We start from the raw sequence: 27,975 nt of genomic DNA on the forward strand, positions 1-27,975 counted from the left end.
ACGCACTTAACCCGCGGCTGGATTGAAAAGCGATAAAGCTCTTCCCTTCCGATCCCGCCCCTCGGCCCCGCGCCGGGTCGTCGAGCTGTTCCTCGAGAATCGAACAACCCCCGGCCGCCCTCGAGTTCTCTGTCCGCGAGTCCGCGCCCGGCGCTCGCTTCGTCCGCCCGTCCGGTCCTCCAGCGATCAGTGTCCGCCGAAATTCTACTCGGATACGGAAGGAACGATCGACGAAATTTTGGGATCGAGAAATGGGGATTGAATTGGAAGTTGCCGCGTTCGCAGGGTTCTTGGGCTTTCCTGTTACGGGATCAACCCTTTGCACTCGAGAGGCGACCCCTAGTCGCCAGGTGATTTGATGCAGGAAAATTATAAATTTTGGTATTTACCATTAACCTTCGACCCGTAGTGACCCGTATGATCAAACCTGTAGTCTTCTAAAAGTGGTAGAATAAACGTAGAACGTCTGCAAGTCTAGCGTTAAGCGTACGTATGTTCCAGTGTCAATATTCCAATTAACATGAACGATCCGCTAGCCATCGGTCCAAACGGTCGCAGCCGAAATGCAAAACGTGCACGGCGAGGGGTGAAAATTCCGTCCGAGATCTCTGAATTCTCGTCGAGCCGATAATTTTTCGCGCGTGGGCGTTGGCCCGTTCCGAGCCGATTAATCGCGTTTAAACCGTGGAGCGGCATTAATTGCGGTAATTGGGGAAAACGAGGTTTTCGCGGTGAGTCCCGGCCTCCTTCGGGCCGGAATTCCATTAGGGGCGCGCGCAAACGGCGCGCGGACCGCAACAAAACGCGCCGGCCCGCCGGAAACGGCCGGGACTTTGTCGCTGTTTGTTCCCCGGGATTGCGCGGAAACCACAATTTTCCGGGGGATCTCCTTGCAATCCTGTCCCCCGGCTCCCGGGACTGCCACCCTTCGATTTTTCACCGGGAAAACCCACCAGGCTGATTGCGGGGCTTCCCCTGTGTCCCAGATGAAAAATCAACAGCGCGGGCTGACTTTAATCGTCGCGTTGCTTGGGAAATGAACTTTTCGGAAAGCCACCTTTTCACTGGGAAATTATAGTCGGTGGAAATATAACGAACGAAACATTATACTCGATGCGAACTCGTGTTACAATATGGTGTCAGATTCGGGAGGAAGGTTTCGCTACCGTTACATTCGATTGAGTTGAAATTGAATATCGTTTTCTATCGTTAGTTGTTGACCCTTTGCACTCCAGAAATTTGTCACTAGAAACATTCGATTTATTTTCATGAGATACGGATGACGTTTTTTTCAACTAACTTAACGAGGAATTATTTCCACATTTCACGTATCGACAGATTACTCGAGACTCAATGTTAAATATGAAATTTTACAATTTTGATACATCAAGTGGTGACTGAGAGGCATCTCTCGAGTGCAAAGGGTTAATCACTGAAGTAAACGTAGATACAGAGTAAATATAGAATATTTCCTTTTTTCTAGTAGATTGTTTACGACAAAACAGTTCCATCGAGTGCAGTTGTCGGAGGAGTCATAGGTTAAAGGGGAATTTGTTAAACTTCTCGACATGGTTTCATCATCTCGCTCGTTTTATACGGAAACCTCGGTCGGACGGTGCTCGGATTTAACCGCTGGCTTTCGGGCTCGCGAAAAATACGGGCGGAGAAGGGAGGCAATTAAATCTCGATGAAACTGTGGCTCGAATGGCGGCGGCCGTTCATTTCGTTCGCGATCCCCGCGCGCCGCTCCGTGTTCCTCGTTAATGAAATGAACAGAAGCTCCGCTGTCCGGCGCAAAAATCATTCGCCGATTCGCGGCAATTAAAGGACACGCGTGTTCGTGATTAATACGTTCGATTCGGTCGATCTTCCGATGGATCCTCGTCGGCCGACAGCCGTTAACCCTTACGTTAGCGACCGAGACGTCCGTTTCGCAGCTTAACGCCGAATATCAAACTTCATTCTCGCCGTATCGAGTCGAGTGGCGGCTAAGAGCGGTCCCCACGGAGCAAAGGGTTAATTATTCCCTCGAAGAAAACCGTTTCCTTATCTCGGGAACGGAGAAATTGCATAAATGAGGTGAACGCGGCCCGTCGGACGCGGATAATCGCGATTAAAAGTCGATTAAGAGCTCCAGTTTTTCGCGGCGGCGAAAGGAGGAAGAAAATTCGAATGAAACTCGAAAAGTTACCGGAGAACGGTCGCGGGACACTCTTGCCGCAATTATTCCTCCAGCGTTCTGCCTCTTTAATCTTAATCGAGACTTCGCAGGATAATCCTCGAGACATTTAACTAGCTTCTCGGGCCGACGGGTTTATTTGCGCGGATATTAGCTTACGGGGAGCAGCGATCGACGATAACCCTATTAACAGCGATCGGGGATGATCTTCCATCGAAATCGGAAGTGCGGGACAAAGGGACGGCTCTCGACGGAGTTTTCCACTCCTTTCTACCGTTTCTGCCGCATTGAAGCGTTTGAACGCTTGCCATGAACGTAGAAAATGGGATTCGATGGATGGCAACGGTGATTTGGTTCCTTCGGGTTGAAACTAGATGGTCATTATTATCGCCAAACTCAATGATTGCTTTTCCAATTGCGCTCAACAGATTACTATTCATAATTCATTGCAAAAAGAGGAAAATTCTGCACGTTCACTCAGAATCATTACGACCAAGGAATGATATTCAATTTCCATCGAATCTCCGTCATTGACGATCGAGTAAATCGTTAACGCGTTAAGCGCGGAAATCTCGACCGTTTCCGTAGTTATTCCTTCGCATCGAAGAAAACCAGGAACGATTATTAAACATTTAGCGTTACCTTGCGTCAGAATATCATCAGTTTACTCACGTTATTAAGCATTTTCATTAGACATCGATTACCTCGCACGTTACGACTGTTTTCAAGTGATTCAGAAGCGTCGGCGATTACGGGGTTAACAATATTCTCGATCTCGGAGCCGCAGAGCAAACCGCCGCAGCGGGGAATCATTGACGCCCGGCGCGGTTCAATGATCCGGCCCGAGTGTCCGAGTTCGGAGGAACGTTCGGCACCGGAGGCAATCGAAACAGGCGTCGATGGGAACACACGTATCCCCCGAAACGCGTCCTGCGCAGAAACGTTTTCGCGTTTATTTGCAAGTCCTCCTGCAATACGGCCGCACGTCGTATTGATCGATGCCGGAGATAATAATAGCGGCCGGTGGCACGGCGAGGCCGCGATTTGATAAGGAAATTCATTAACGCGTCCCACTTCGCGTAATCGCGGCCCCTTCCTCCCTCTTCCCGGCCCTCTCCCTCCTGGCCCAAGGTCCCGAGCGTCCGAAACATTTCGGCTGTCCCCTCCCGGGGACAATGACGGGTGTACCCTAATGAACTCGTGTTCAAGATTCCGAAATCTATTCAATCGAGTGCCAGCGAGGCTCGTTTCTTCGGTGAAATATGAGGACGCTCGGAGCGTCGTATCTCGCGATTCGATTCGGGGAAGCTGCTCTTTCGAAGGGGAACGTATAAAATGGAAGCTCTACTGCTCGCAGGATCCACGGATTTTGAATTGCTGCTCTCTAGATCGACGCGGGATGTAAAATTCGGTTACTCGGGTTTTTAACGATAGAGTTCACCAGCGTTCGATACGATTGATCATCTCTGTAACGCTGTTCGAGCGGGAGTGTCTATTTTCAAAGTTACTTCGTTTATTTCGCACTTTCGAGATGTAAATAATAGTGACATAAGAAGACTATCGTGCAACCAGTGATTCTGAGACACGCGGAGTATCCGAGTTCCAAAGACGCCGACCCGTTGTCAGAGTTCCGGAGTTCCGAACTTGAAGGAGGCCGATCTACAAAGGAACTGATCTATAGAGGACCCAACAGAATCGCGATATAGCTTCCAGTGTACACCGGGAATCCCAATTCTGCGGATTCCGAGTCCTCGTTGCTCGAAGCTCTCGGGCATCAGCGATTTTTCAGCGCCTTTCGGCGTCTTTTGATTTTTTCGAAATCTAACTAGTTCACTCGGTAGTCAACGTGTCAAGGGTTTCTTGATCTATTCAGGATACCGATCGCCATTCTCGCGGAGGATCCACTCGCAAAAGCAACTCCGACGCAACCGATCGCCTAATTTCACAACTCCGCTCTCTCGCGAACCGTCTAGCGCTGGGAAGCGGACCCTTGTGACGCCAAAGGTCATCGCTTCGCTTTCTTTGTTGCGCGCCTCGGCGAATCGTATAATTAGAAGCCAATTTGACCAACCGAGAGTGCCGGCTTCCCAGCGTGCATACAATCATTCTCGCATCTATCCCGCGCGAGAGGAAAGTTGCTCGGCTGCGGTCCGCTGGGCCCGTCGCAGCGCCGGTCTCCGGTTAGTCGCGGACAGAAGGCGGGGATCGAGTAGTACACGGTGGTTACAAGCCGCCGCCGCCGGATCGAAAGCTTCGGTAAACCTACTTGTCCCTCGGAACTGGGTCAGCGTGACCACTCAAAATCTTTTATACGTATAATCCGCCGATGGCGGGGGTGTGGGCGGCGGCCGCTTTCTCCGGCGGCTCTCTCGAGCACAAAGGCGTCCCACGAAATACGTTCGCGCAGCGGGGGAGCAAAGGGAGGGAGAGAAAGGGAGCTTTTCGCGGACGAAAGTCTATCGGGAGGAGAACCCGTAATCCCTGAGCCGCTTGTTAGCGCACAGTCTGCCGAGCGTTTTCTTGCCGGAGGCTTGCGACAGCGACGAGCTCTACGGTACGGTCGCGTTTTCTTTCTGCCGTCTCGTTTTCCGCTCGCGAGAGCCGATCCACCGATTCCGGGAATTCCTTATTGATTAGCCCCCTGTCCTACGATTCCTTTCGCAACTATGCTCCGCTGGAACTAGTTTGCCGTTAATGATTTAGTAGAGAAAGTGTCCTACGATGCGGCGTAGCTCGCGAGCTCTGTTTTTAGTTCGACCGCGCGATAGCCGCGGCTCCTTGAGAAGTCAATCGCGCGGAACCGAGTTTAGATACACGCGCGTGTAGGAATTTGTAAACGCGATGCTCGGGTACGCCGGTGTAATGAATAGTAATAAATACAGAGGTGCACTCGCGCCTGCGTGGATACGTAATGATCTAAAACACCTGGACGCGATATATCTGCGGCGCGTCGCGACCGGGCCGCGTTTCTCAGTCGCGGGTTTATATAAGATTAAACTTTCTACAATGTATCATTAGCGCGAAGTAGGGCAGGTGGAAACTCGCGGACACGGTTTACGTGATTCCGCAACGGTCCGGCCCGTCTTTATCCGGGCTCGGCTCGTCGCTGCGCAACACGGACTTGTCTGCTCGAAATCCAGCGAAGATCGAGCGTGAGAAATCGAGTTAAACCTTCAGTCAACGTTCTAATAGATATCGATGTAACATTCGTCTCTGATTTGCGTTAATCGATGCGTCGTTTACCAAGAACTCTGCTTCATCGTTGCGATTGCGAGGAATCGTTTGATCTTGCGCGTTGATAATTAAGACGTCAATAATTCGTAGCGACAGGATAATGAAAATATCAATTGTTAGTATCACTTAGCATTCCGCGATAGTTGGCTAAAAGATTGAATCGTTACAGCGCGCTCGGTGATATTTCAATTATTCTATCTCTCGATTAACTATCGCAGAATGCTAAGTGACATTTCAGTAACTGGTATTTCCGTTATCTTAACAATTGAAACGTCGAACACTGGTATTTTAATATCTCTATTACCCAGCGCGTTAATTACGAGTCCAGCTGATTAGGTGCCTAAAACCTCGTAAGGAACCGGATCGATCGACTATCGTGAAAGCGCGCGTCGTGTTTGCCGTAAACGCGACCGCCCGTCGACGAATTCCGCAGGCGGGTCTCACTCCTTTCGATCTGTCGTGGCAGAGGTCGCCGGGCAACCTTGGCGGCTCCTATCGTAAGAGGATTCGCCGGTAATCCAATATCAGCCACGTGCCGCGGGACCGGACTCCTTTGATAACGCCACCGATGCCTGCGTGGCCGGCGCGAGGTCAATACGCAAACTCCGAACCGTACGACCGATCTACTCTCGATCGCTTCTCTCACTCGTTAATCCTTAGCAGTCCTGTGTCGAGTCGACTCGACATTCTATTTTATTGCAGTTTCTACCTGTTTCAACCCTTTCCACTCCGATGTTTATTACTAGAAATATTTAACATTTCTTTACGAGAAAACGATGTTCTTCGAGACTAATTTCAAGAGAAATCTCGAGCGATTCTCGAACTAGTAAAACGAGTCGTTTTTCAGATGGAAAACGATTGTTCGAGAATCGAAGACCGATGCTTTAGAAATCAGACTCTGGAAGCTGAATCCGAGAGTGTGAATCATTGAGGCTAATTCGGGGGTAGTCTGAGAGTAATTCTACTGATTGAACAAATGACCTCGCAGAAGAGTCTACATACATGTCAGTGCAAGTGCTGGAAGAAAAGTGTAAACGGTGATTTCCCTCGCGAAATGGGTGAAACTCAGCCGCCGGTAGATCCAGTGTTAAATTCCATTTGAAATCTGCACGGCAAGTCCGCGGCGACACTGTAAGGCAAGGGGTTAAGGCAACGAGCGAATAATTCCCACGGCGAGGAGCAGCGAAAGAACAAACGGGCAGCGAGAGTACGACTCCCCAAGCGGGAAACGCGTATTTTTCCGAGGCCCGGGCTGAAAAGCGCAGCCATTCGACGTCCGCGTCCGCGTTTTATTTATCCGCGTCCCCCGCGTCGCGTCGCGGCGGTCTATTATGCTTGCCCGTTTCAATTACGGTTGCTGAATCGGTGATTGATTCGATACTCGGCCGGCGAACGGCCGGAGAGGAAAAAAAGGCGGGCCGGCCGCGCTCGGGCATCGGGGCGGAAACGATCCCCGTGGCAGCGTTTCGAACGGAAAATAGATTACTTCCACGGTCGGAAGGAAATATCAATGCCGACGGAGGCGCAACCTGCCGCCCGACACAGTTTTAATAAGATTCCACGGCGGCGAGAGACTTTCTTTCTTATCGTTGTCGAACAAGCAGAAAATTGCTTTCTGAAATAATAATGTTCCGGGGCAACGTCGCCGGGCAACTTAAAGACGAGAGACCCGCCGGAAGTTCGCGAGGAGAAATATTGCGGCGTTTCCCTTTTGTCGGGGAAATATTTTCGAGAAACAGAGATCTCTGCTTCCGCGGAAGTTCCTTTCGGCAGATCTTGCGCTCATTTTTCTTTTGTACGCGTCCTTTATAACGTTACTCGCTGACGGGCTTGTTGTTGTGTTTGTTTCGGTGATAGTGTTCCTTGCGGCATTTTATCGGAGTTTTTTAAACTGAACTGTACAGAGTTATCGAGGTATTCGAGTATGGTATTGCATTTTAAATATGGCGATACGTAGGTTAAACGTGCGAATATCTACCGCGTTAGTTTCCTTTTTATCGTGTAGAGCGTGGAGCCCCGATCGTCGCAGGTTCGTAGCAAACACGTTGATTTTCCTGTTTTTTAAATGGAACCTTGGGAAAATTGAACTAAACAGCTATCGGGGTATACGAGTATGGTATTGCATTTTAAATATGGCGATACGTAGGTTAAACGTGCGAATATCTACTGCGTTAGTTTCCTTTTTATCGTGTAGAGCGTGGACTTTCCTGTTTTCTCTAATAAATGCGAATAACGCGTTGCGTGTCATTGAGTTATCGCCGCGAGAAGATCCCATTTGGAGGAGCGCAATGAAAAATTCGAACTCGCGTGGAAATATCATCGAGCGCCGTTGTTTTCGATCGAGCGAGGTTAATCCCCGATACCTCGCGTTTCTCCTGGATTTCATTTCCTGGATCACGTCCGGGATCCCTGGCAATCCCGGATCAACTCGAGGACTGGTGAACTCGCGGGCAAACAGCGAGATAATCCGATGCTTTCCAGCTGCGCCATTCTTAACCGTGTTCACTGGCACGGCGGTCGTCGATGACCGATGCTTCCGACTTGAAAATAATTATTATGTGAAAGTTGACTAATCTCGAATATTTCAACCCTTACTCTATATCCTTCGCAACTGTACTTGGTGCTAAATTTTATTTTATCGTTAATCATTTCTGAGAACAGAATTCGAAAGTTATTCCATATCTGCTTTTCCTCGATTAATCGTTATCGTTAGTCATATCTCAGGGAAAGAAAAGAATTTCAAAGTTACTCTACATCTGCTCTACTCTGCGGATTAACGATTGATAAGAGAAAAGCAACGTTCGCTATATTCAGAGTACATAATACTTATATCAATATAATAATAATATCAATAACAATGACGTTTAAAATCACTCCTCGAATTCAATTTGAAATGTTCATCACGGATCCGACACGATACGTTCGAGAGCTCGAGGGTTCCTATTTATGTCCGCCACCAGAAAATAAGTGTAACGCGAAACGCTCAAGATTCTCGTGGCAGTTAACGCGTTAACCTCGTTAATTACAACGATCCGGAGGTCGGGGCGGGCCACTCGTGTCCCGAATTCCGCGTGAAACCCACTCCTCCCCGCGGGACACGCGGAAAAAGGTGGAGGCAACTTGTTACGAGGCACCGATACAACGACCTTGACGTCACCTAGAGAACAGCGAAAGCAGTCGTTCCACCCCCGACCCACCGGGCCGCCCCACCCCCGCCGACACCGGCGGCATTGCGCGATTGTCTCGGGAACTGGGTCGCCACAATCAGTCCCCTGCAATCGCACAGATACTAGCGCGGGCTCCGCTCGCCAGGCCTGGAATTCTTGCATCCCCGATAGATCGAGTCGCCTTTCACCCTTAACCCTTCGCGCACAAGTTTCTCTCTTGGAACACTCGATATTTTTTTCTATTTTCATTTTTAACTGATACGAAAATATACTACTTTAGCCTTGCGAGCGACGAGGTACGGAGAATATTCTTGGAAATTAACTTCACTTTATTTTATTTCAATGTTCTGTGTATTGCTTTGTCCAAGGGTTACTGGTCAATTTCAAACTTGGAACTTAATTTCCAAATTTCAACGCGTAAATTATTAACCCTTTGCATTCGAGAGGTGACTCTCACTGATTTCACACTGTAAAACTATAAAATTTGATATTTAATATTATACCTTATACAACGCATCGATTTGAGAAATATTGAAATAAAATACCTTTGTTCTTCAATGTCCCTTACGATTTCTTTGCGACTTCGTTTCACAAAATATCGTTTCTATCTCATCAGAAAGTGTTACAATATTTCCAGTAAAAAACTTTGGAGTGCAAAGGGTTAAGCTTCCAAGCGAGAATCAATGTTTTGGAGTCGAGATCTCGTGTAGCTAATGGAAAACTGCAAGCGCGGAGTCAAGATCTTTTATCTGAAAATAATGTTGCAACGTCGAAATGTCAACCCTGAACGCAACCCTCTAAGACAGAGCAGAACCTCGAACAGAGCTAAATGTTAACAGCACTGGAATGTTCACAGACACGTCCCAGTTTATTCGAGGCGGTGCTCCGATCGATTTCGATGGAAATACCAATGGCTCTCGCGGTGCCACTTAAAGTTACCTTGTCGGGGATATTCCGCAAGACACTCAACCCTTTAAACTTTACCTCGGAGAAGGTAAATGAACAACTGAATTCGACGCGGTTTTCTCTTTCCTACCTCTCAGGATCTCCCAGAAGTTTGAAACATCGGATTATATAAAATCAACAAACCTCGCCATCCTATTCGTCTAAAATCCAAAGATCTCAAACTCGGATGATTCCAAGTCCACAAACTGCAAACTTCAAGTCGCGCAAACTCCTCAGAATTTTTCGAGTCTCAGGAACCAGTCGGCTCCGCTTCAAAGAATTGTCGCGAGTTTACAAAACAAATCACATCCGAACGCAAGAATATTTCCCTCGAAAGCACTCTTCGCTCGGGAAGTTTCCCCGCGGAAGCGAATCGTTCGAGTATCGAAGTTCGATCGTGTAAAAGCGTGTTCGTAAAAGGGTTAAGACATTCGATTACAGGATAAATGAAAAGAAACGACCCGCGTCGGCAGTTTCTTCTCTATTCCCGTCGCATCGGGTGGTTGATTGCTCCCCTCTCCGTAATTCCCGACGTCCCCGTTCAACGTTCCAGTTTTTCTTGCTGCGCGCTAATGACTCGATCCAGTCACGTAGACGGAAACAGAAAAATGGCAGGGAGGCACGCGGGGAGAGCAGACTGTTTCGCGTATGCCCACGAGCAGCAGCGCGCGAGGCTAGCGCGGAAGGGTTGGGTCGGGACCGGGGGTAGTTCCGCGAGCTAATATTTGCCCCATCAATCAACCGTCGCCGTCCTTGGCGCACGGAAGCCGGGCTACCCGGGACGCACCTGCTGGATTATATTATGCCGCCCCGAGGAAGACAGCTTTCCCGTTACCCTCGCCGACGGACTCTTCGGAAATAACTTCTCGCGAGAAATTAACGCTGGAACTACCCTTCCCTTTCCCTTCACGATGGAACTACCGAGTATACAGTATTTCAATTATTTACAGACACAGAACTGGAACACCCTTCGAATGGAACGTATTGTTCTAATTTTATCGTAGCGTTCAAGTGAAAGGATCATTTCGAATATTCAGCGCGTTACAGACGTTAACCCTTAGCACTCCTGGTTTCGTAATCTATCAGCAACTGCGACTGATTTTTATAGTATTCCTAGCGAAAATTAGAACTATAATATTTCTTCGATCTTTTATTTTCCTTAGTACAAAATTTGAATCTGAAAAATCGAATAATTATAGGGTAGTTTCTTTAAGATTCATTGAAATATCTAATACTATTCCTGGTGCAATATTGGAGTCTACAAAGTTCAAAGGGTTAACCCTTAACGGACCGGAAGTATTTCATTACTTTATACTTTGCTCACGTTATGGCGATACGAAGTTTCTCAAGACAATGTAGTTTACGTATAAGGGGGAACTTGCAGAAAATTATTTTTCAAATGAAATTCGTTTCGTATAGCGAGAACTCCTCAGTACCACATTGGTAACCTTCCATTTTGTTACGCGAGCTTCGAATTTCCCAGTTCAGTCCACAGGAGGCACCGTGCGTCGCCACGATCCGCGCGTTTATTTACTCTCGCCGGAGCCGTCCGCTATCGAACGGACCCACGCGGGCTCGCGTAATATTCGTCGTATCGAGCGGCGTTCCCACGGCGAGGGTTCCGTTATCCGCAATATTGCTCGGCGCGCCGATATCCCCGTTATTTATAGTAACGAAGCAATAGACGCTCGCCACTAATATCCGATAAGGGGACGCGTCACGCTAAAAAAAGCTCCGCGCGGGGGATCGACGGAGCGGAAAAGTTGCGCGGATCTCCGTGGAACGGGCCGCTGGATAAAGATTGTTTTGACGTTACACTCCCGCGGATTCCCGCGACGTTTCTTGCGGCTGCGTCGCGGAATGCCGATACGCGACACCATAATTCCGCAGATAACCTCGCCGTGATATATCGACCTTGTTAATGCAACCGTGAATCGCGGAACGCGACGCGGCGACGTCATCTTAGTCCGGATCTCTCGCGTTACAACACGCCTGCTTGTCGCCAGCATCGCGGCACCTGATAGGATAGATTCACTTTCATAGAATAATTGGACGGAATCGTTTATCTTTAACGGACGAGACGCTGCTTCGGATAAGCGACATTAACAACACGTTTCCTAAGCGTCGAAGCCGACGAAACGGGAGCTGGCGAGATTCGACGAAATCGCGTGCGCGGAGAGGAATTTACAGAAATCCGGAAAATAATTCGAAGCTAGGGTATTCTAGGACACTCGGAGAATTTAGATAAGATATTTTAATCAAATTCCTTCTCCGACTCGCCGACTCGACTGGAGTACAGTTTTACGACACAGAAGCCGTGGACGCCGAGAATTATGACTTTGTACGCATTGCCGGGGAAAAACGCGTGTTCTACACGGTCGCGGGAGTAAAGGGTACTCAATCAAGCGAGCAGTCGCCTAGCAACACGCCGAATACACATAAAAATATCAGGCTGACAGCGCCATTGATCGCGAGGATGGATAATCGCCGGTGTCACCGATGGAATGCCTGTAAATTACAGAAATTTTGATATCGCCGATAATCAGCCGAGTGATTAATTGGACGATCGCGCGATCGGTCGCTTCCGTTCGTTCGCGATCGGCATCGTTGCTGAATCGTTCGTTGGAACGCTGGGTTCTCGACATTCTGAAGGAATATTTGCATTTGGAAGACTAAGAGTCGCGAACGAACGATTTATTTCGAACAGCGAGAGATCGGCTCGCAGTTTCCTTTAATTCCATTAATTAAGCAATAACTTGATCTGCTGGTTTTGTATATTCCGAAGAATCTTCGTTCGCGAAGGGTCGACTTTTAAATCTGAACCGACCCGATTTACCTCGGCACAACCTACTAATTTTCCTATCGACGTTTCCACGAGTGAGCCAGCGCTCGGCGCGAAACGGAAAAACTCGTTCGAAGTCCGCGAGAAAAGCGACTGGAACGACACGTGGGAGGGAAAGGGAAAGAATCGCAGCGCGAAACCTTTGTTTATAATTACATCATCCGAGATTAACGATTGATTGACTCGAAGGTTGCTTTTTCATCGGGCGGCATTAATTATTGAATAACTTCCTCGGCGTGCACGACGCTGGACGGTTATTAACGGCCCGATACGGCGAGGAGTGGATCTTCAGCTTCCGGAAATCGAGATCCAGTTAACTGCGCGGACCGTTACGGCCGCTCGCGAACACGCGGCCTACGATAATTACACGATCGGCCGCGTAAACGGGCTTATTATGGAACCGGTTCCGTGTAATCCGAGCCTGTGCAAGAAACGGTTACGATTATCGCGCTCCTTCATTACGCGATCGGGGTTATCGGGCCGCTGCTAACGAGAGTGGGCTTGTAAACATCTCTGTTTATCGAATCCTCCTAAGTTCTCACTGCTAAATGCCTAATTAATTGCTCTCCTATCATTCTTCGGGATGAAACTCTAACCCTTAACGATTTCACCTGCGATATCCTACTATGAACTGCAATAACACTGTTGACAATTCGAAATGTTGGTAAATAACGTGTTGCATCGTTTAATATTGTAGTACAGAGTAATACAACTAATTTTTATAGCATCCCTAGCGAAAATGTAAATGCTATAACATTTCTTAGATCCTTTATTTCCCTTCTTAGTGCAAAATTTGGATGTATGAAAAATCTAATGATTGTAGGGTAGTTTCTTTAAGATTCATTGAAATATCTATTATTCCTGCAATATTGGAGCCTACAGAGTTCAAAGGGTTAAGTCTTCACTGTGTAAATAGTATTATTGTTAATATTATCAAAAATATTACAGCAGAAATAATCATATTAAAAACTGCTGATATCGAATAACAGCGCATCAGTGTTTAAAGATAAAAATTCGTCGATCGATCGAAAGCCAGCGATTTACTAGCAGTCGAATCGGGACGCTTCGATCCCGGCGATTCGCTCGAAAAGCGGCCGATCCACGTCGAAAGCCCTGACCATTATCGACTGATTTTCCCGCGTTTCCCTGACACACATCTCCGCGTCGGATATAACCGCGGTAACCGGCCGGCCGCGTCGCCGAACGATTCGATTCGATTCGATTCGACTCGACCCTGTTTAAAGATAGAAGAATTTCGCTGGCGAAAGGGCCGAGGCATTCCGCGGCCCCATGAATTAATAAATAAACCGCGAAGACAACCTGTCCGCCCATAGAAACCGTATTCGATCGTTTACCCCCCTTCTGCCACCCTTACTCGGCGAATTCGTGGAACGTTCTTGCCCTTACGTAACGCTGAATTATTACATCACGCTAAATTCTTGTTCATCGACCGCGATACGACGCGTTTTTCTGTGGACAGAATATTCTTGAAACACTGTGCGCGTTAGAAATCGTTCACACTTTAACAGTAATTACCGGACAATAAAACAGAGCTATTTTTAATTCGTTAGAGGAATTAGGAAAGCAGATTTTCCGATATTCTCTGATTTTTCTAAATTTTCATGGAATAATTAATATTCCTTTTAGTTATTAACCCTCTGCAGACGAGTGTCTGCATTCTGACGAGACGAAATCTTCAAATTTGGAAGAGCAAGTCGCAAACAATCGATTAAATTACTCAACGAAACAAGAAATCACATACTTTTCTTTCTATTGTTTAAGCAATCGACACATAACTTATCCGCCAAAAGTTTCGTACATTTCAAGTCTTCCTCGCCAAAGGGTTAAAGAATTTACTCCTCTTTATTCTATATCAGAAAGTCCTCCCTTCCGAATATATCGTATCGTTTCAAAAGCCAGAACATAAATTCTCTCGGTATCTTATCCGGACTCGACCGCATTGGCTTCCAAGGGACCGATTCGATCGGCTGGAACAGGAAATTTCGGGGACACGGAGTCGCGTGAGACGGAACTGTTCGACGTTCGTCGGCGGGTAAACGTTGCGGCCCCGAAATCGGGCTGTTAATTAGCGGCTGTCACGAAATTTTCTGTCGGCGGTTCGGGGGCAGGCCCGAGGCCAGCACGGCGCGTCGGGTCGTGTCGTGTCGGGTCGGGTCGGGTCGGGTCGGGTCGGGTCGGGACGACGGTTCTTCTGGAAGATGTGTGTTCGGAGCCGGTGTTGGTTACCATGCGATGTGCCAGCTGGGATTGGTCGGGTTTTGCCGGGCGAAAACGGGATCAATACCGGGAGGCTTTCGACATGGAGGCGTAGGCTGGCGTTTTCCACTCGACGAGAATCGGGACTACGGAGTCCCTGACCTTGCCGGTGACCTTAACCTTGGCAACGCCCTTCGAACCGCCGCGGAACACGAAAATTTCACGTCGGAACGAACCCTTCGCACTCGAGAGGCGGCTCTCAATTGCCGTTCGGTTCGACGCAGCGAAATTATAAACTGTGGATTTCTCGAATTTAGAGGCGGGCGCTGGCAATTTCAGATTTACCGAGCTCGCCGAATTTAGAGCGAACGCGGGGAATTAGGAACTCGTCAAGTTGCGGAGAAAATTGTGAAATAGTTCGCGAAGTTCGGCAAATTAGAGCGAAGTCTGGAAATTAGACGTTTACAAGGCTAGTAAAGTTGGAGATTTATAAATTTGTAGAATTATAAGCGAAATACTATTTTCAAATTTGACATGTCAAATGCAGGTCTGTTCGCGACACGAACTGCTCAAAAACTATAATATTACCTATTGCTCTTATCTACAATATCAACCCTGTGCACTCGGATGTTTCTTACTAGAAATATTTACCATTTCTTCACGAGAAGACGATGTTCTTCGAGAATTCCAATGTTTCACGTATCGAGGCATTATACAAAATTTAACATTAAGTATCACATTCTGTAGTTTTACTGTGTCAAATCAAATGGTGACTGAGAGTCACCTCTCGAGTGCAAAGGGTTAATAACATTACTCGTTCGCGATATCGCGAATATTAGAAACGTTCCGAAAGCGCGCGATAACGTATACTCCGCGAAGTTCCACAGTTACGATACTCGTGGAAGGCCTCGTTCTCGTCGCGGAGCGATGGCAATGTTTATCATCGCGTAGTGACGCGAATGTTTCATTCAACCGTTCGTTCCCGGTCGGTTTTTGTCCCCGTTGGATGAGCAAGGCGAAAGAGAGAGGAGGAATTCGCGCGATCGGCGCGGATCGGACGACGCCGAGCAACGATCACGGCGACAGCGTTCGTTTTTGCACAATTAAAATCGCATGGCTGCAACCTTGAGCGCCGCTCGCCGGCGTAATGAAATTTAACTGAGGTTGTTGAGGTCGATTCTATCGCTCCAGACTTATCGCCGCAACGGCCAGCTGCTCTCTACAACCGAGTCGTTGCTCACTTTCGTCGCGGCGAGCCGCACGAGCAGCCTCCTATTCAGATGTTTTCTTCGCCGACGCCGGCAGACTCCCACCGAACGTCGTTTCTCTGCTCGACGAAAATAATATTCCCTCCGTTCCGTGGTCCGAAAATAATTTCACCGTTTCTGAAAATCGATAAACAGTCGCGAGCTAAAATCTCCGTTCACTGTCGTAGGAAACGGGTTTCTCTAGGATTTCCTTGATAGTGTCTATCTGGTTTCGTTTCATTCTAATTTCGGTTATTCTATGTAACTCGGGTGGTTTCTGTTTTATCGGTTCTATCTAGTTCTAACTAGTTCGATCTGATTTCTATCCAATAGCTACTTAATCCCTATCTAATTCCCTCCAGTTTCCGCATTCTTCATCGAAAGAAACGAGATTAAACAACTTCCTTCCGAGTCGGCAAGTATTTAAACCGCCAGTCGCCGATGAAATCACATAACCAGAGTTCCAGCGTAAAAAGAAATTCGCAAATCGCGTGAACGCATCGAGGAAACTTGAAATTCGTCGTACCACTGGCTCTCGCTCGGCCGGGCCGCATCGAAGTGTTAACGAGCCGCGACGAGGCGACGCCCGAACGTTCCTAGACGATCGGCGCGAACCGTAGCCCCGGCAGAAATAGTTGCCGCTAGACCCGTCTACAATCGATTCCCGCGCGGCCGTGTTTGGCCACGTTATCAGTCGCCAGCGCGTTTGAACTTTCCATTTTTCTCAGAGATAACTGGAACCGGTTTCGCGCACCTCCGCGCGATTAGTGTTCGACGAACAATGAGAAGTCCTCCCAGAAAGTGCGGTGTTCCGAAGCGTTCGAACTTGCTCGAGCGAAATTGTCAGTGCGATGCTGTGCGGCTACGTTGATAACGGGAAGGTGCGACGCGCGTTTGCCTCGAATCATCGTTTAACCGGCGGGACAGCCGAAGCAGCCACAACGAATTGCTCGACTAGAATTTTTAGCGTCAGCCGAAACCTGTTTATCGCTGATAGCTCTCGGAAGAGAAGGCAAACAGATCCACGCCCTCCTCGAAGTTTACACATTGGATAATAAGAAATCAAACAGTCTCAACTGTCCTTACTTTCGATTTGTAAAGAACTCGACTCCACCCCGAAAGCAGCTCGCGTCTCTTTGGGTGCTAAGGCTGTAGCCAGAGGGTCTATCAGTTTAATCGAAGAACAGGGCAAAGATCACTGCACTCGCAGATTGCTTAGAGTCTCGGAAAATGAATAGAATCGTTCCAAAACTGCTTGGCCCGACGCCGTTAACGGCGAAGCGTTCAGCACCGAAAGGGTCGAGCCTCCGTCGAACGCGAACAGCTCGTTCCACGAAGGAAGCGGAGCGTTCTGCGATCGCGTCCGAGTAACTGCTCGTTCCCGGAAGTTGACAGGCCGGTCGCCGTCGCAGTATCCCTCCGCCGGAAGCGGCGGTCCCGCGGAGATCGTCCGGTCGTGTTCGCGAGTGATCCGAATGATGCTCGACCGGCACGCGACCTAGAGGAGCCGTGAGCTCGCGAAAGCGGACACCAGAGTCGCGGACACTTGCCACTGGACCCGGTCCACGTGATCGTCTAGGATACCAGCAACATGGCGTTGTTCTCCGGCGGCGGAGCTGGCGGAAGCGACCCGCCACCGGTCAGGCAGGAGGACACCGTGGGCAGCTCGCTGCCCTCCAGGCAGCGCAGCTTGAAGGACCGACTGCGCGAGGGCATCGCCGGAGGATTCAGTTGGCAGTGAGTATCGGTGTGCTTCTGCTCTCAGATTTGCTTTCCCAGGATACCGGGATTCCCTGAATTTCTCGGACATCGCGTCCTCTTTCGGGTGCACTTGAGTTTAGACAGCAAGTTTAGGGGATAACCTCGTGGGAGTGGTGTGTAGGTTAATGAGGAGACAATAAAACAATTCACACCCACGTTTTGCGTTCGCGGAAGTATCGAAATCTGGTATTCATTCGTATTTTTTATACAGCCGTCTTTCTACTGTTCCAATTGAGAGTCAATTGTAATCGATCAAAAACGTGACGAAGTTGCCTCAACCTGTATCCCACTAGGTTTCGATTCGGAAATAGGAAGACGGTTTCCTATGATAGAAAATTATGTAGACTAATGTTGAGAGTGAATTGTTTCGAAATATTTCTCGAATACAATTTACGAACATCCACGTTCGCAGAGTAAACTTTGCACCGAAGGAATACGGATAACGGTAAAACGAGTACAGTAATCAGCCCAATAAAAATAGAGAATAATAATGATACCCGCGAAAATCGTTCGGTGAATTTACGGTGGATAATAAAGGAACTTTTAGAGCGAATTCAGGATTCGACCGTCCGAGCGGCGCACAGCCGCGGTTTAATCCTGCCGCCTAAAATATGGAATCGTTCGTCGAATCCGCCGGAATTCGGGAGCGCGATTGGCGGACGGTGTTAACCCGAATCTCGCGGCCATTTCGATTGGCGAATCGCTCTAACTGCGGCTGGCCAGCCGAACGTGGCGTCGGAATTATCGAAAATCATTCGACCGTCATTGGTTGCTGCGTCCGTCCCTTCGCCCGGTGTCATAAGTACTGTATTTTATGGGAATTTATAATAGTAGTATTATAATAATAGCTGTTAAAAATATAATTAGCAAAGATAGTCATCTGTGGATTCGCCTGGATCAAATTCTAATCAATTAAACGGAAAAATCTCCATGACAGTATTTATGAAGTTAATGTAGTTCAGTACGTCAGTCAATTGTACCGAACAGTTTACTCATTGTTAGTCAAATAAAAACAAATGCATTATTCCATTACAAAAATAGCAAACCTTCAAGATAATAATACAAACTTCTGTTTTCTGGAGTGTTATTAGCAATAACTTATTACCGTCATTCCTGTGTTAACCCTTTGCACTCCGAAGTTTCTCATTAGAAATATTTCAACATTTTCCGATGAGATGAAGACGATATTTTGTAAAACCAACTATTAATAGTAAAGCTATTTTACGTGAATATATCTCAGATTAATGCATTATATGAAGTATAATATTAAATATCAAACTTCATAGCTTCACTGTAGGAAATCAAGTGGTGACTGAGCGTCACCTCCCGAGTGCAAAGGTTAAGCTACGCGAAATAACTATGCACCACGTCCCTACAACTCGTACCGTCGTTTCGTTCGAATATTTCTTCCGTCGTACCCACAGACCCTGTTTGCGCCGCTCCTATTCGCGCAACGCGAATCTGGAGTACACAGTGCCGCCTCTCGCCGAGAAAAGCGAAAAAAAAGGGGAACGATCGGTGAAATTATGAGCATTTCTTCGCTGCCGCAAATATCGTCCCGCGGAATTGTCGGCGGCGCGGCGCAGCGCCATATTTTATCGAGTTCCGTTTACAAAACCCCCGTTTTTCCGGCGGAATTTTGAATACCAAATTGCCCGGCATAAATTTCCCCTCGGCCGCCACCGGCGGCGGCGCTTTATTCTCCCGCGAATCGCGTGTTCGATTTTCCGGCGAATTTCGCCCCGCCTGCTTCTCGCCGGAGGAGCGCGGCGCTCCGGATCAGCGGTTCTCCACCTTTCCCTCTGTCCTGTACACATTGACTAGAATTTTCGTGCGAGCTCCCTTTCCCTTTCCTCAAAAAATTCTGTTTTACAATCTATTTTAACCCTTTGTGGTCGAATGTCGACATTTCGGCGAGATGAAACGTTCGTATTAACCCTTAGCGCTCGAAAGTTTTTTACTGGAAATATTCAAGATTTTTTGATGAGACACAAACGACGCTGTTTGAACCTAATCTAACGATAATTCACACAACGATACAAAGTTTAATTTAAAGTGCTAAATACTTAACTTCACGGCTTTGTCTTCACGTTCGTATTTTACTCCTTTTTGGTGTTCGCACGCGTGCCGCAGGTTGAGAACCGCCGAATCAGATTGTCGGATTTAGAGAAAGGAATTCTGAGATCATTGTTTCTTGTTGATTACGATACTACTTTGTGTATTTCGTATTCTGCGTGGAAAGCGACCGAAATTCGATGGGATTACAGTGGTTTCATAGCAGAGCTATTATACAGTAGTATGATGTTTAAGAAGATTCATTAACGTGCCGGCAACGTGATTTGATATCGCTTTCGTTTTTTCCGAACGTAATACCAGACGTGGCCGCGTGCTCGTTTTACCTTTAATTTCATACCCGTTTCTTCCGAATTGCACGATGTAGAGCACTGCGCGGCATGGCGTCCGCCGGCCACATTAGCAAACCTAATTTCGCCCGTGACCTCCAAACCACGGGCCGACTTGACTCATTTTGCGCAGCAATCGGATCATTATCTTTCGAGCGGTATTCGTCCGATTCCGAAATATCGAAAGTTTTTGTCGCGACTGACGGAATTCGCGGTCTGTGGAATCGAGGAAAGATTCAACGACGCTTTTAGAATAGCTTAGTATTATATTCCAATACTATCTATAATAATACTAACAACTATCTCGATAACTAATCGTCAAATTCATATCTATAACTATACAATCAACTGCTTAAACAATAGAAAAAGAGGAAACTAGCTACCGATCTCTCGCTGTTCGAGAAATATGAAAATTTCATCTCCCGAAATTTCGACATCCGTCCACAAAGGGTTAAACCATGAATTTGCACTCGAGAGGCGGCTTCCAGTCGCCATTTGCTTTGACCCAAGAACATTGTAAAATTGAAAATTCAATATTAAATTCTCTATAATGTACGAACACATGGAACATCGAAATAAAATAGTTCTGTCACTTAATTTACGCAAGGTATTTCTTTACGTTAATTGCAAAAAATATCACTGACATTTCATCAGAAAATAATGAATATTGAGAAAAATATTCTCGAGTGCAAAGGGTTAAACCGTGAATTTGCACGAATGCAACCTGCAACCTAATTCGAACGTTAGTCCATCGGAGTTCTCTCAGCGGATCCATTGTTACAGTCGTTTCGTTATTAAAACCGAGATACCGAAACCGTTCCGAGTTTTGATGGAATTCTTTGTTGCGACGGGCAGGGGTTGGATATTCGAAAAATGCGACGAGCCGAGGATTTTTTCACCGAATATCCGGGTATCGATCGGATCGATCGGCGGGCAAATATTTTCCCGGTTCCGGGATGAAAAACATTCGAGCCGCGGCCGTAATGGAAATATGATGGTCGGAATCCAATATCGTTTCGATTTAATTACTGCCGGCAATAATTCAGCCGTTATCGTCGGGCCAGTGTCTCTCAGTGCGCCGCTCGATCAGTAGATGGCGGCCGCAGTGCTGTACGCGAGAGATAGCGATCGAGACCGCCGTTCGTCGCTTTGTCGCGGAATTATTATATTCTTCGTAATTCCGAATTTACATTTCATATTTTAATGTAAACGACATTCCCCTTTTTCAGTGTAAGTAATAGTTTATATCGCCATGTAAATCGCGCGCTGTATATTCTAGTACGTTTTGCAAATTTGCATTTTATATTCGACCGTTCTATCGTACCTTTGTTTTCCAACTTTATTTTCGCACGTTCGCGTTTCACTTTATTTTCGCACTTTTATACTCTGGATTACAAGCTCGGACACTGTAATCGATAGAAAACAGAAATATTCTTCTTAATGAATTATGCTGTGAGATATCTAATTAATCGTTACTAGAACTATGGTGCTAGTGAAAATGTTTCGATTCTTTTCCTCGGTTATTGATATCTTGAAATCGAATATTCACAATGAAATTATTGAAAGTTTCGCTCGAGTATCATGAATGTCTGAAGAAACCGAAAATAATCTACCGTTACAATTTTTATAGGTATTACGCGGTAATCGTGTTAAATGTTCCGTAGTTCTAGCGTGAAGCACACACTTCGCTATTAGTTTTTGTATAGACATATCTATATATAGAGCTGCGAATTCCATGAATATTCACGGTTGCATAATAAGGTCCGAAGCGAAGACGCGGCCTTTTCCTTGGTTCCTTCCCAGGCCGTCGTCGTCATCGTCATCGTCATTATTCTTCGTTGAACGGTCGCCGCGAGCCGCGTATTGTTCGTACGTCGCGCAGAATTTATGCGGCGATCGCTAATTGGTGACGCAGATCGGTGTAATTGGTAATTAGCCGCGGTAATGGCCGTTCTCCGAGTTTATTTTCCTGCTGGCTACTTTGTGGCGATGCTCGAACCCGATGGCCCGATGAAAGGATCGTTCGAGGAAGTCTCTCTTATTTTTCTTGCATAAGTTCGTTATTTTCTTCCCTTTCTACCGGCTCATTATCCTCGATCCAGTGCGTTACTTCCTGCATTATTTACCTCTTTCCGCGATGAAACCTCGTTGAAGTTCACTGAAAAGTAAGTGTCGTTGATCCTCGGCGCACCGAGTTACGCGTTGCGACTTTCGATCGAAATTTCTGCGATATTATCCTTTGCTACTCAGTATACCTCTCGGCACTGGAGAATCGAAATGTACTGGATACTGAGAAACTTTTATAGCTGAAAGATACTGTGGACTAGAATTGCGAATACTAGGATAGTAACGCATTTTCGGAGCTACAGTGGAAAATACTGATGGCTATAATTGCAAATACTGCGATACTAAGACACTAGATTACTAAGCCACTAAGATACTAAGACACCATGATACTAGGACACTAAGACACTATGATACTAAGACACTAAGATACTAAGATACTAAGACACCATGACACTAAGCCACTAAGATACTAAGACACTATGTTACTAAGCCACTAAGATACTAAGACACTAAGACACCATGATACTAAGCCACTAAGATACTAAGACACCAGCTTACTAAGCCACTGGAACACTATGACACTAATAAACTTTTACAGCCGCATAAAACACGTAACCGTTCCAATGAACATCAAGATACAACCCTAACGAACTGTCACAACAAGAGAAATACTAAGCGCTAGAACTGCACATCCTAAGTTTCCAAGGGTTAACCATAAGGATCATAAAGGCGAGGGGCTAAATCATGTCCCGGGGCAGTTCCCGGCAGGAATCAGAAACGTGGAAGCAAATCGAGGTCCGATCGATCCCGCGGCGAAACCCTCGAGCGAGTAGCCCCAGGAAGTACGGGTCGAACGTGCTTCCAATAATTTAATCAAGAAACTTCGGCTCGCGTGTCCGAGTTATCTCGATCGCGTCGAAAGAACTCGGTCTTTCTCTCTCGTCCCCTAACGCGGCCGAACCGCCGCCATCTTACCCTCTAATTCCAGCTTCTTGTTGTCCGTTGCCGGAGGAACTGTCCCGGACCTAGCCTTTCCAGTCGCCAACTTTCCTTTCCGCCATGTTTCCGTCCCGACTTCCACCCTCCGAACGTCAATCTCCATTTTCCGCTTCCGCCGTTGCTGCTCGGTGTTCCCGAGTCGCTCGTAAAACGAACCGATCGTCTTCGATCTATAGAGCGCTCTAATCGTTTAAGGAAGCGCGTGACGAAAATCGATGAGCTTTATCAGTTTCCGCTTGTCTGCGAGTAAGAAAGTAAACAGTCTCGCGATAATGATTATAAGAGAAGTGCAGAGGATTAATTATCATTAAGCGACACAGTACGTCGATCGGTTCGAGCGTTTAATATCGAAGATTTCGATCGTATTGGTTCGACGGCGATAGTCTCGGTTCCGCTACCTGGGTCGCCATCTTGGTAACTGGGACGAGGGAGTAACTGGAATTGAAATTCTGTTAGCAGTTTATGAGGAACCGAGTAGCGAGGTGATTAATCCTTGACCCGCAGCTGCGGATTAGCGTTCCTTTTTTCAGCTCGGCGCGGGTTCATGAAATGGTTTATAGTCGAATGTTCCCCGTGAAAGTGTTCTCGAACCGAGGGTACCGTAATACGCGCCTCGAGTTTCGCCTCGGCTGCCACTTTATTAAAAAATAACGAGTTACACGCTGATGCGCCTAATCTCGCCGGCTGCAGAATTCGTTTCACCTTTGGACGAGATCAATTTGCCGGAGCATTAATCAAACAACCTGCGCGCAGTTAATGCCTCGGCGTCCGGAACGCCGATACACCGATATTCTCGTTCGAAGTTTCCCGAGCACGGCGCGAACGTAGGAGCAACGTCGAAGCGAAAATAAAATGCGATTTAAATAAATTCTTGAAAAACGTTCGCCTCGAAACTGCAGTAGTTAACAGACGGTCGACTGGTTTCCCATTACGTGGGACGAGGGCTGCGCCGATTACACATTTCATTAAGTTTGGTCAAAGCGATCTAAAAAAAAGTAACAACCGACGCCTTGTATCAGAGAAATTTGTTACGCGTCGAAGGATCGGCTCTGCTCTCGTCCGGCGTAGGAATCTTAATTAAAATCGACGCTTATCGAGATCTCGGTAAGATTAATCGCGGAATTATTCGAATCAACGGGGCTCGCCGTGATTCGATTCGTTATTAAGTTATTCGATCGAAAACCAGAATTCCGCTGTTCGAAAATTAATCGTCGAATCATTTGATTCGCAATTAACGTTCCCCGGATCGGCCTACAGTGTACTCGAATCAATTGCCGATGATTCGACACTGAAATTGTCCAGATTAATTCACACCGTGCCGAAATTATCGATGAAATTACTCGACCCGAAGCTGGAACGGCTCGAGCGAGCGTCGGAGCCAGCTCTAAATTCGATTCCCTCTAATAAGCAACGACAAAGCGCGTCTCTCGCGACAGCCGGTCGCCGATAAAAAAGAATGTCAAACATTTCCATCGTATCGCGTGTCACGCGAACAACCGGCGAGAGGATCGATCCACCGAACTTCATAAATGGTGCACGCTTTACATTCCCAACCCCCCCGATCGGCCGCTCCGCTTAAACTCGAAACTGCGAGGCGGGGTGTATCGCATTCCTGGGGACTTCCGGCGCTAGTCCGTGGAAAGATGTCGCCCCGGAAACGGATACAGAGCAGCTGTGCCTCGCCTGCATACCTCGACTCTCGAAACTGGGCCATCGGATAATTATTCCGTGGTAAACGACGCGTCGAGCTGTCTGTCATCCCCTCCCACCCTCTATACAGAGTGTCCCTAACCGAACGCTCGAGCCACCGAGCAGTCGAATCGATTAGTTTCCATTTTTATGGAAACTCCGGCTCTTTAATAAAACCACGGCGGAGACTGTCAACCGCGGAACCGTCGAGCTGCATTCGTAACTTCTATTTCAGCTTGCCGTTTCCCACAGCGAAACTGGTCGGACTTGTCACCGGATAATATACACTTCCGCGGACAGTTAACAAAACTGCTAAATCGCGAGAGAAATTAATGGAATATATTCTACAGCTGAAACCAGGAACTTAACGTTTCGACTTCTGAAATGGTTATACATGTTCAGAAGCTATTCAGAGGACTTTCTGACTTAGAAAAGGAGACGAGTAAATTCTTGGATAAGTACGAACAATATTATTTATTCTATTGAATTTCACAAAAATCGGAAAATACCAAATCGACTTAACACTAGAACTACCGTGCCAGTCAAGATGACTGGTTTCAGTTTTTGTTTCGCAAATATTGATATCTTCGAAGCATATAATTACTACAATATTCATAGTTCGTAGCTCGGTAGTTCTAGTGTTAATTAAGTTGAATATTCAATATTTCAAATGAAAGTTTGCATTGCTACGTGAAATATTTGAATAAAACACCTCCGTTGCTTAATTTATCTACGAGTGATCCTTAAATTAGTTTCAAAGAATATCACCTATGTCTCGTCAGAGAATGTTGAATATTTCCACTGAAAAACTTTCGAGTAGTTTTATAGTTTTATAACATTGTCATCCCTTCGGCTGTTTACGTGGACACCGTGTGTATCAGTTCTCCCTCTCTGAGCTCCAGGGGAGTGTTCGCGCGACACGCGTCATTTCGTGGATCCATTACAGGGGCCCGTTTCGAATGAAAATTGGAAACGTTGGTGACCGTCACCTTCGAGCGGAATGACGTCGATATCGGCGACGGTCCGCGTTCCACGTGTGCGTCGGCGTGCACGTACACCCCGGCCGTGTCTGTGTCCCCTGTGACACAATTCGAGAGACTAGAGGCCGACGTCTATAGACCAGCCACCCCTTCGTTCCATATTCTGCGCAGTCGATGTATCGATACGCGGCCACGTCCGCCCGTCGAAACGTATCAAGATCAATACGAGCCAGCCAGCCTTTGTCCACGAAAATTAACCGGTTTCGATTGGGCCGCGGGAATCCTAGCTTCCGACAGTCGCGCGTGTGATTCGGTTGGCAGAGATTCATCGACTTGCGAAAACCTTTCCAACCAGCTCGCGCCGATTTCGGTGTGAGAAACAGTTCTCGAAAACATCTGACACGTGTCTTCCCTTAGCTAGATCTACTTTCAACGAGGGACACCAAGCGTAGAAAGTCGAGGGTTGAAAGTATACTCCGTAGAACGCCTCTGAAACTAGGGGCGCGGAAAGGAAATTTTCTTTCGAAATTGTTCGCCTCGAAACGAAGACTTCTCCGCGCCCTCCAGTTTCAGGGATATCGCAGGAAATTTCTCAACCCTCAACTTTCAGGGAAGTTCTCGCTCGAAGTGGATGTTGGTTAAGAAAAACTACGTGCGAAGTATTTTCTTGGGAACCGTGTCTCGCGCGAGTTTCGCTGAAATCGGCGTACCGGTTGGGTTCCCTCATGGTTCCCTTGTTAGCGCAGATGTAGGTGTAATTGCGTAGTCTAATTAAATTACACGAAAGTTCGTAGGAACTGTACTTGAGAAGTTCTCGCTGCGCGATACGTAAAAACCGCAGGAAAACGATCGAAGAATGTTGCTTCGCTGCCGAAACTTCTTCGTCGACTCGAAGAAGCGAGAGATTTCGCGGACTATTTTATTCGCGCGTTTGGTAGGACTTCGAAGTCGGTCCGCCGGATTCGGTGCAGGATGCACCTTGTCGTCTTCGCGCACAATAGGGAGGATGCCTCCTTTGTTTTCGCTTGGCCCAGAAGCTAGGCGGACCGATGCGGCGCATCCGTCGCGCGTTGTTCGACGCTGTTGCGTGGCCTTGATCGTCGTCGGCCCACGAATCTAGGCCTTGTTCCTCATTCGGCATGCGGCCCGCGAACAATGAGCCAACCCCCTCGCACATATCTCGGATCGATCCGTGTCCGCCGAACATTCTTCTCCTTCCTTTCACACATCGGTTGCTGTTCGGTGCAATTTTAACCCTAATCGAACGTCGACACTTTGGCGAGATCGGGTGTTCATATTTGCGACAAGTCGCAAACAAGTGATTTAATTACTAAAGCAGCAGGAGATTAGTATCTAGTTTCCCTTTTCTAATTATCTAAGTGATCGATCTGTAATTTTGCTTCAGCTGCCGATGATTTTCTATACTTCAAAGAATCTTCGTAAAGGGTTAACCCTAATCGGACCACGATGTGACTTTGAGTTAGATTTGATCTTTTTACTTAATCAAAAAATTTAAGTAAATTTAATCATACCACGATGTGACAGTCACTTGTGAGACTAAAAGGAACAATTAAAATGTTGTTGTTTTTCTTTATAGGGCTCAAATGTTAAAAGCCCAAAAAAACCTTTGGAAGTGCAATATAAAATAAATTTTTTTATTATTCAATTGAATTTTTTATTGGAGAAAAACAATAACATTTTAATCGTTCCTTTTAGTCTCATAAGTGACTGAGAGTCACGTCCTATGATTCGTTATGATCACGTGGTACAATTAGGGTCAACATTATAATCGCATCGACCCGTTGCACTCGACGTTTTCTCGCTAGATACATTCGCGATTTTGTAGTAAAATGTAAATAATTGATGCCTTTCGTACTAGGCCTCAAATAGCCAAGGGGTGTAGGTCCTCGACTGCCACCGGGATGGCCCGAGTTCGAATCCCGGCAGAATAAAAAAAAATATTAAAAGCATTTTTCATTTCATGGTACCTTTCACGACTTGGAATTTTAATGGTAGCTATTTTTCATCGGATATTTATCGCTTTATATGTTATCGATGACGATTCCGAATGTTAATCATTAATTGCTGGTTATCTGTTGATTACCCTTTGTATAATCTCTTTGTTCTCACTAATCTTCGGTGCTAATCACTGTGAATCACTATAATTGCGATCGATATGATATACAACTATTATTAAATGGATGTTGACAATAGATGTTAATTATTGAACCAAGTAAAAAACCAGT

At 46.8% G+C, this 27,975-nt stretch overlaps 1 protein-coding gene across 3 annotated transcripts in view; it reads left to right on the forward strand.

Moving 5' to 3' along the window:
- Positions 1–27,975, forward strand: part of mtd (TLD domain-containing protein mustard) — a 203,725-nt gene that overhangs the window by 24,653 nt on the left and 151,097 nt on the right. The window contains exon 2 of one of the 3 annotated variants that reach the window (XM_076369873.1): positions 17,220–17,568. The exons of the other annotated variants lie outside the window; for them this stretch is intronic. Within the exon in view, the coding sequence (XP_076225988.1) occupies positions 17,423–17,568 (146 nt within the window). The 5' untranslated portion in view covers positions 17,220–17,422. The remainder of the gene's footprint in view (positions 1–17,219; positions 17,569–27,975) is intronic. 3 annotated transcript variants of the gene reach the window in all.

Source organism: Nomia melanderi, chromosome 8 (genome assembly GCF_051020985.1).
Source record: "Nomia melanderi isolate GNS246 chromosome 8, iyNomMela1, whole genome shotgun sequence".
In the NCBI taxonomy this organism is placed as follows: domain Eukaryota; kingdom Metazoa; phylum Arthropoda; class Insecta; order Hymenoptera; family Halictidae; genus Nomia; species Nomia melanderi.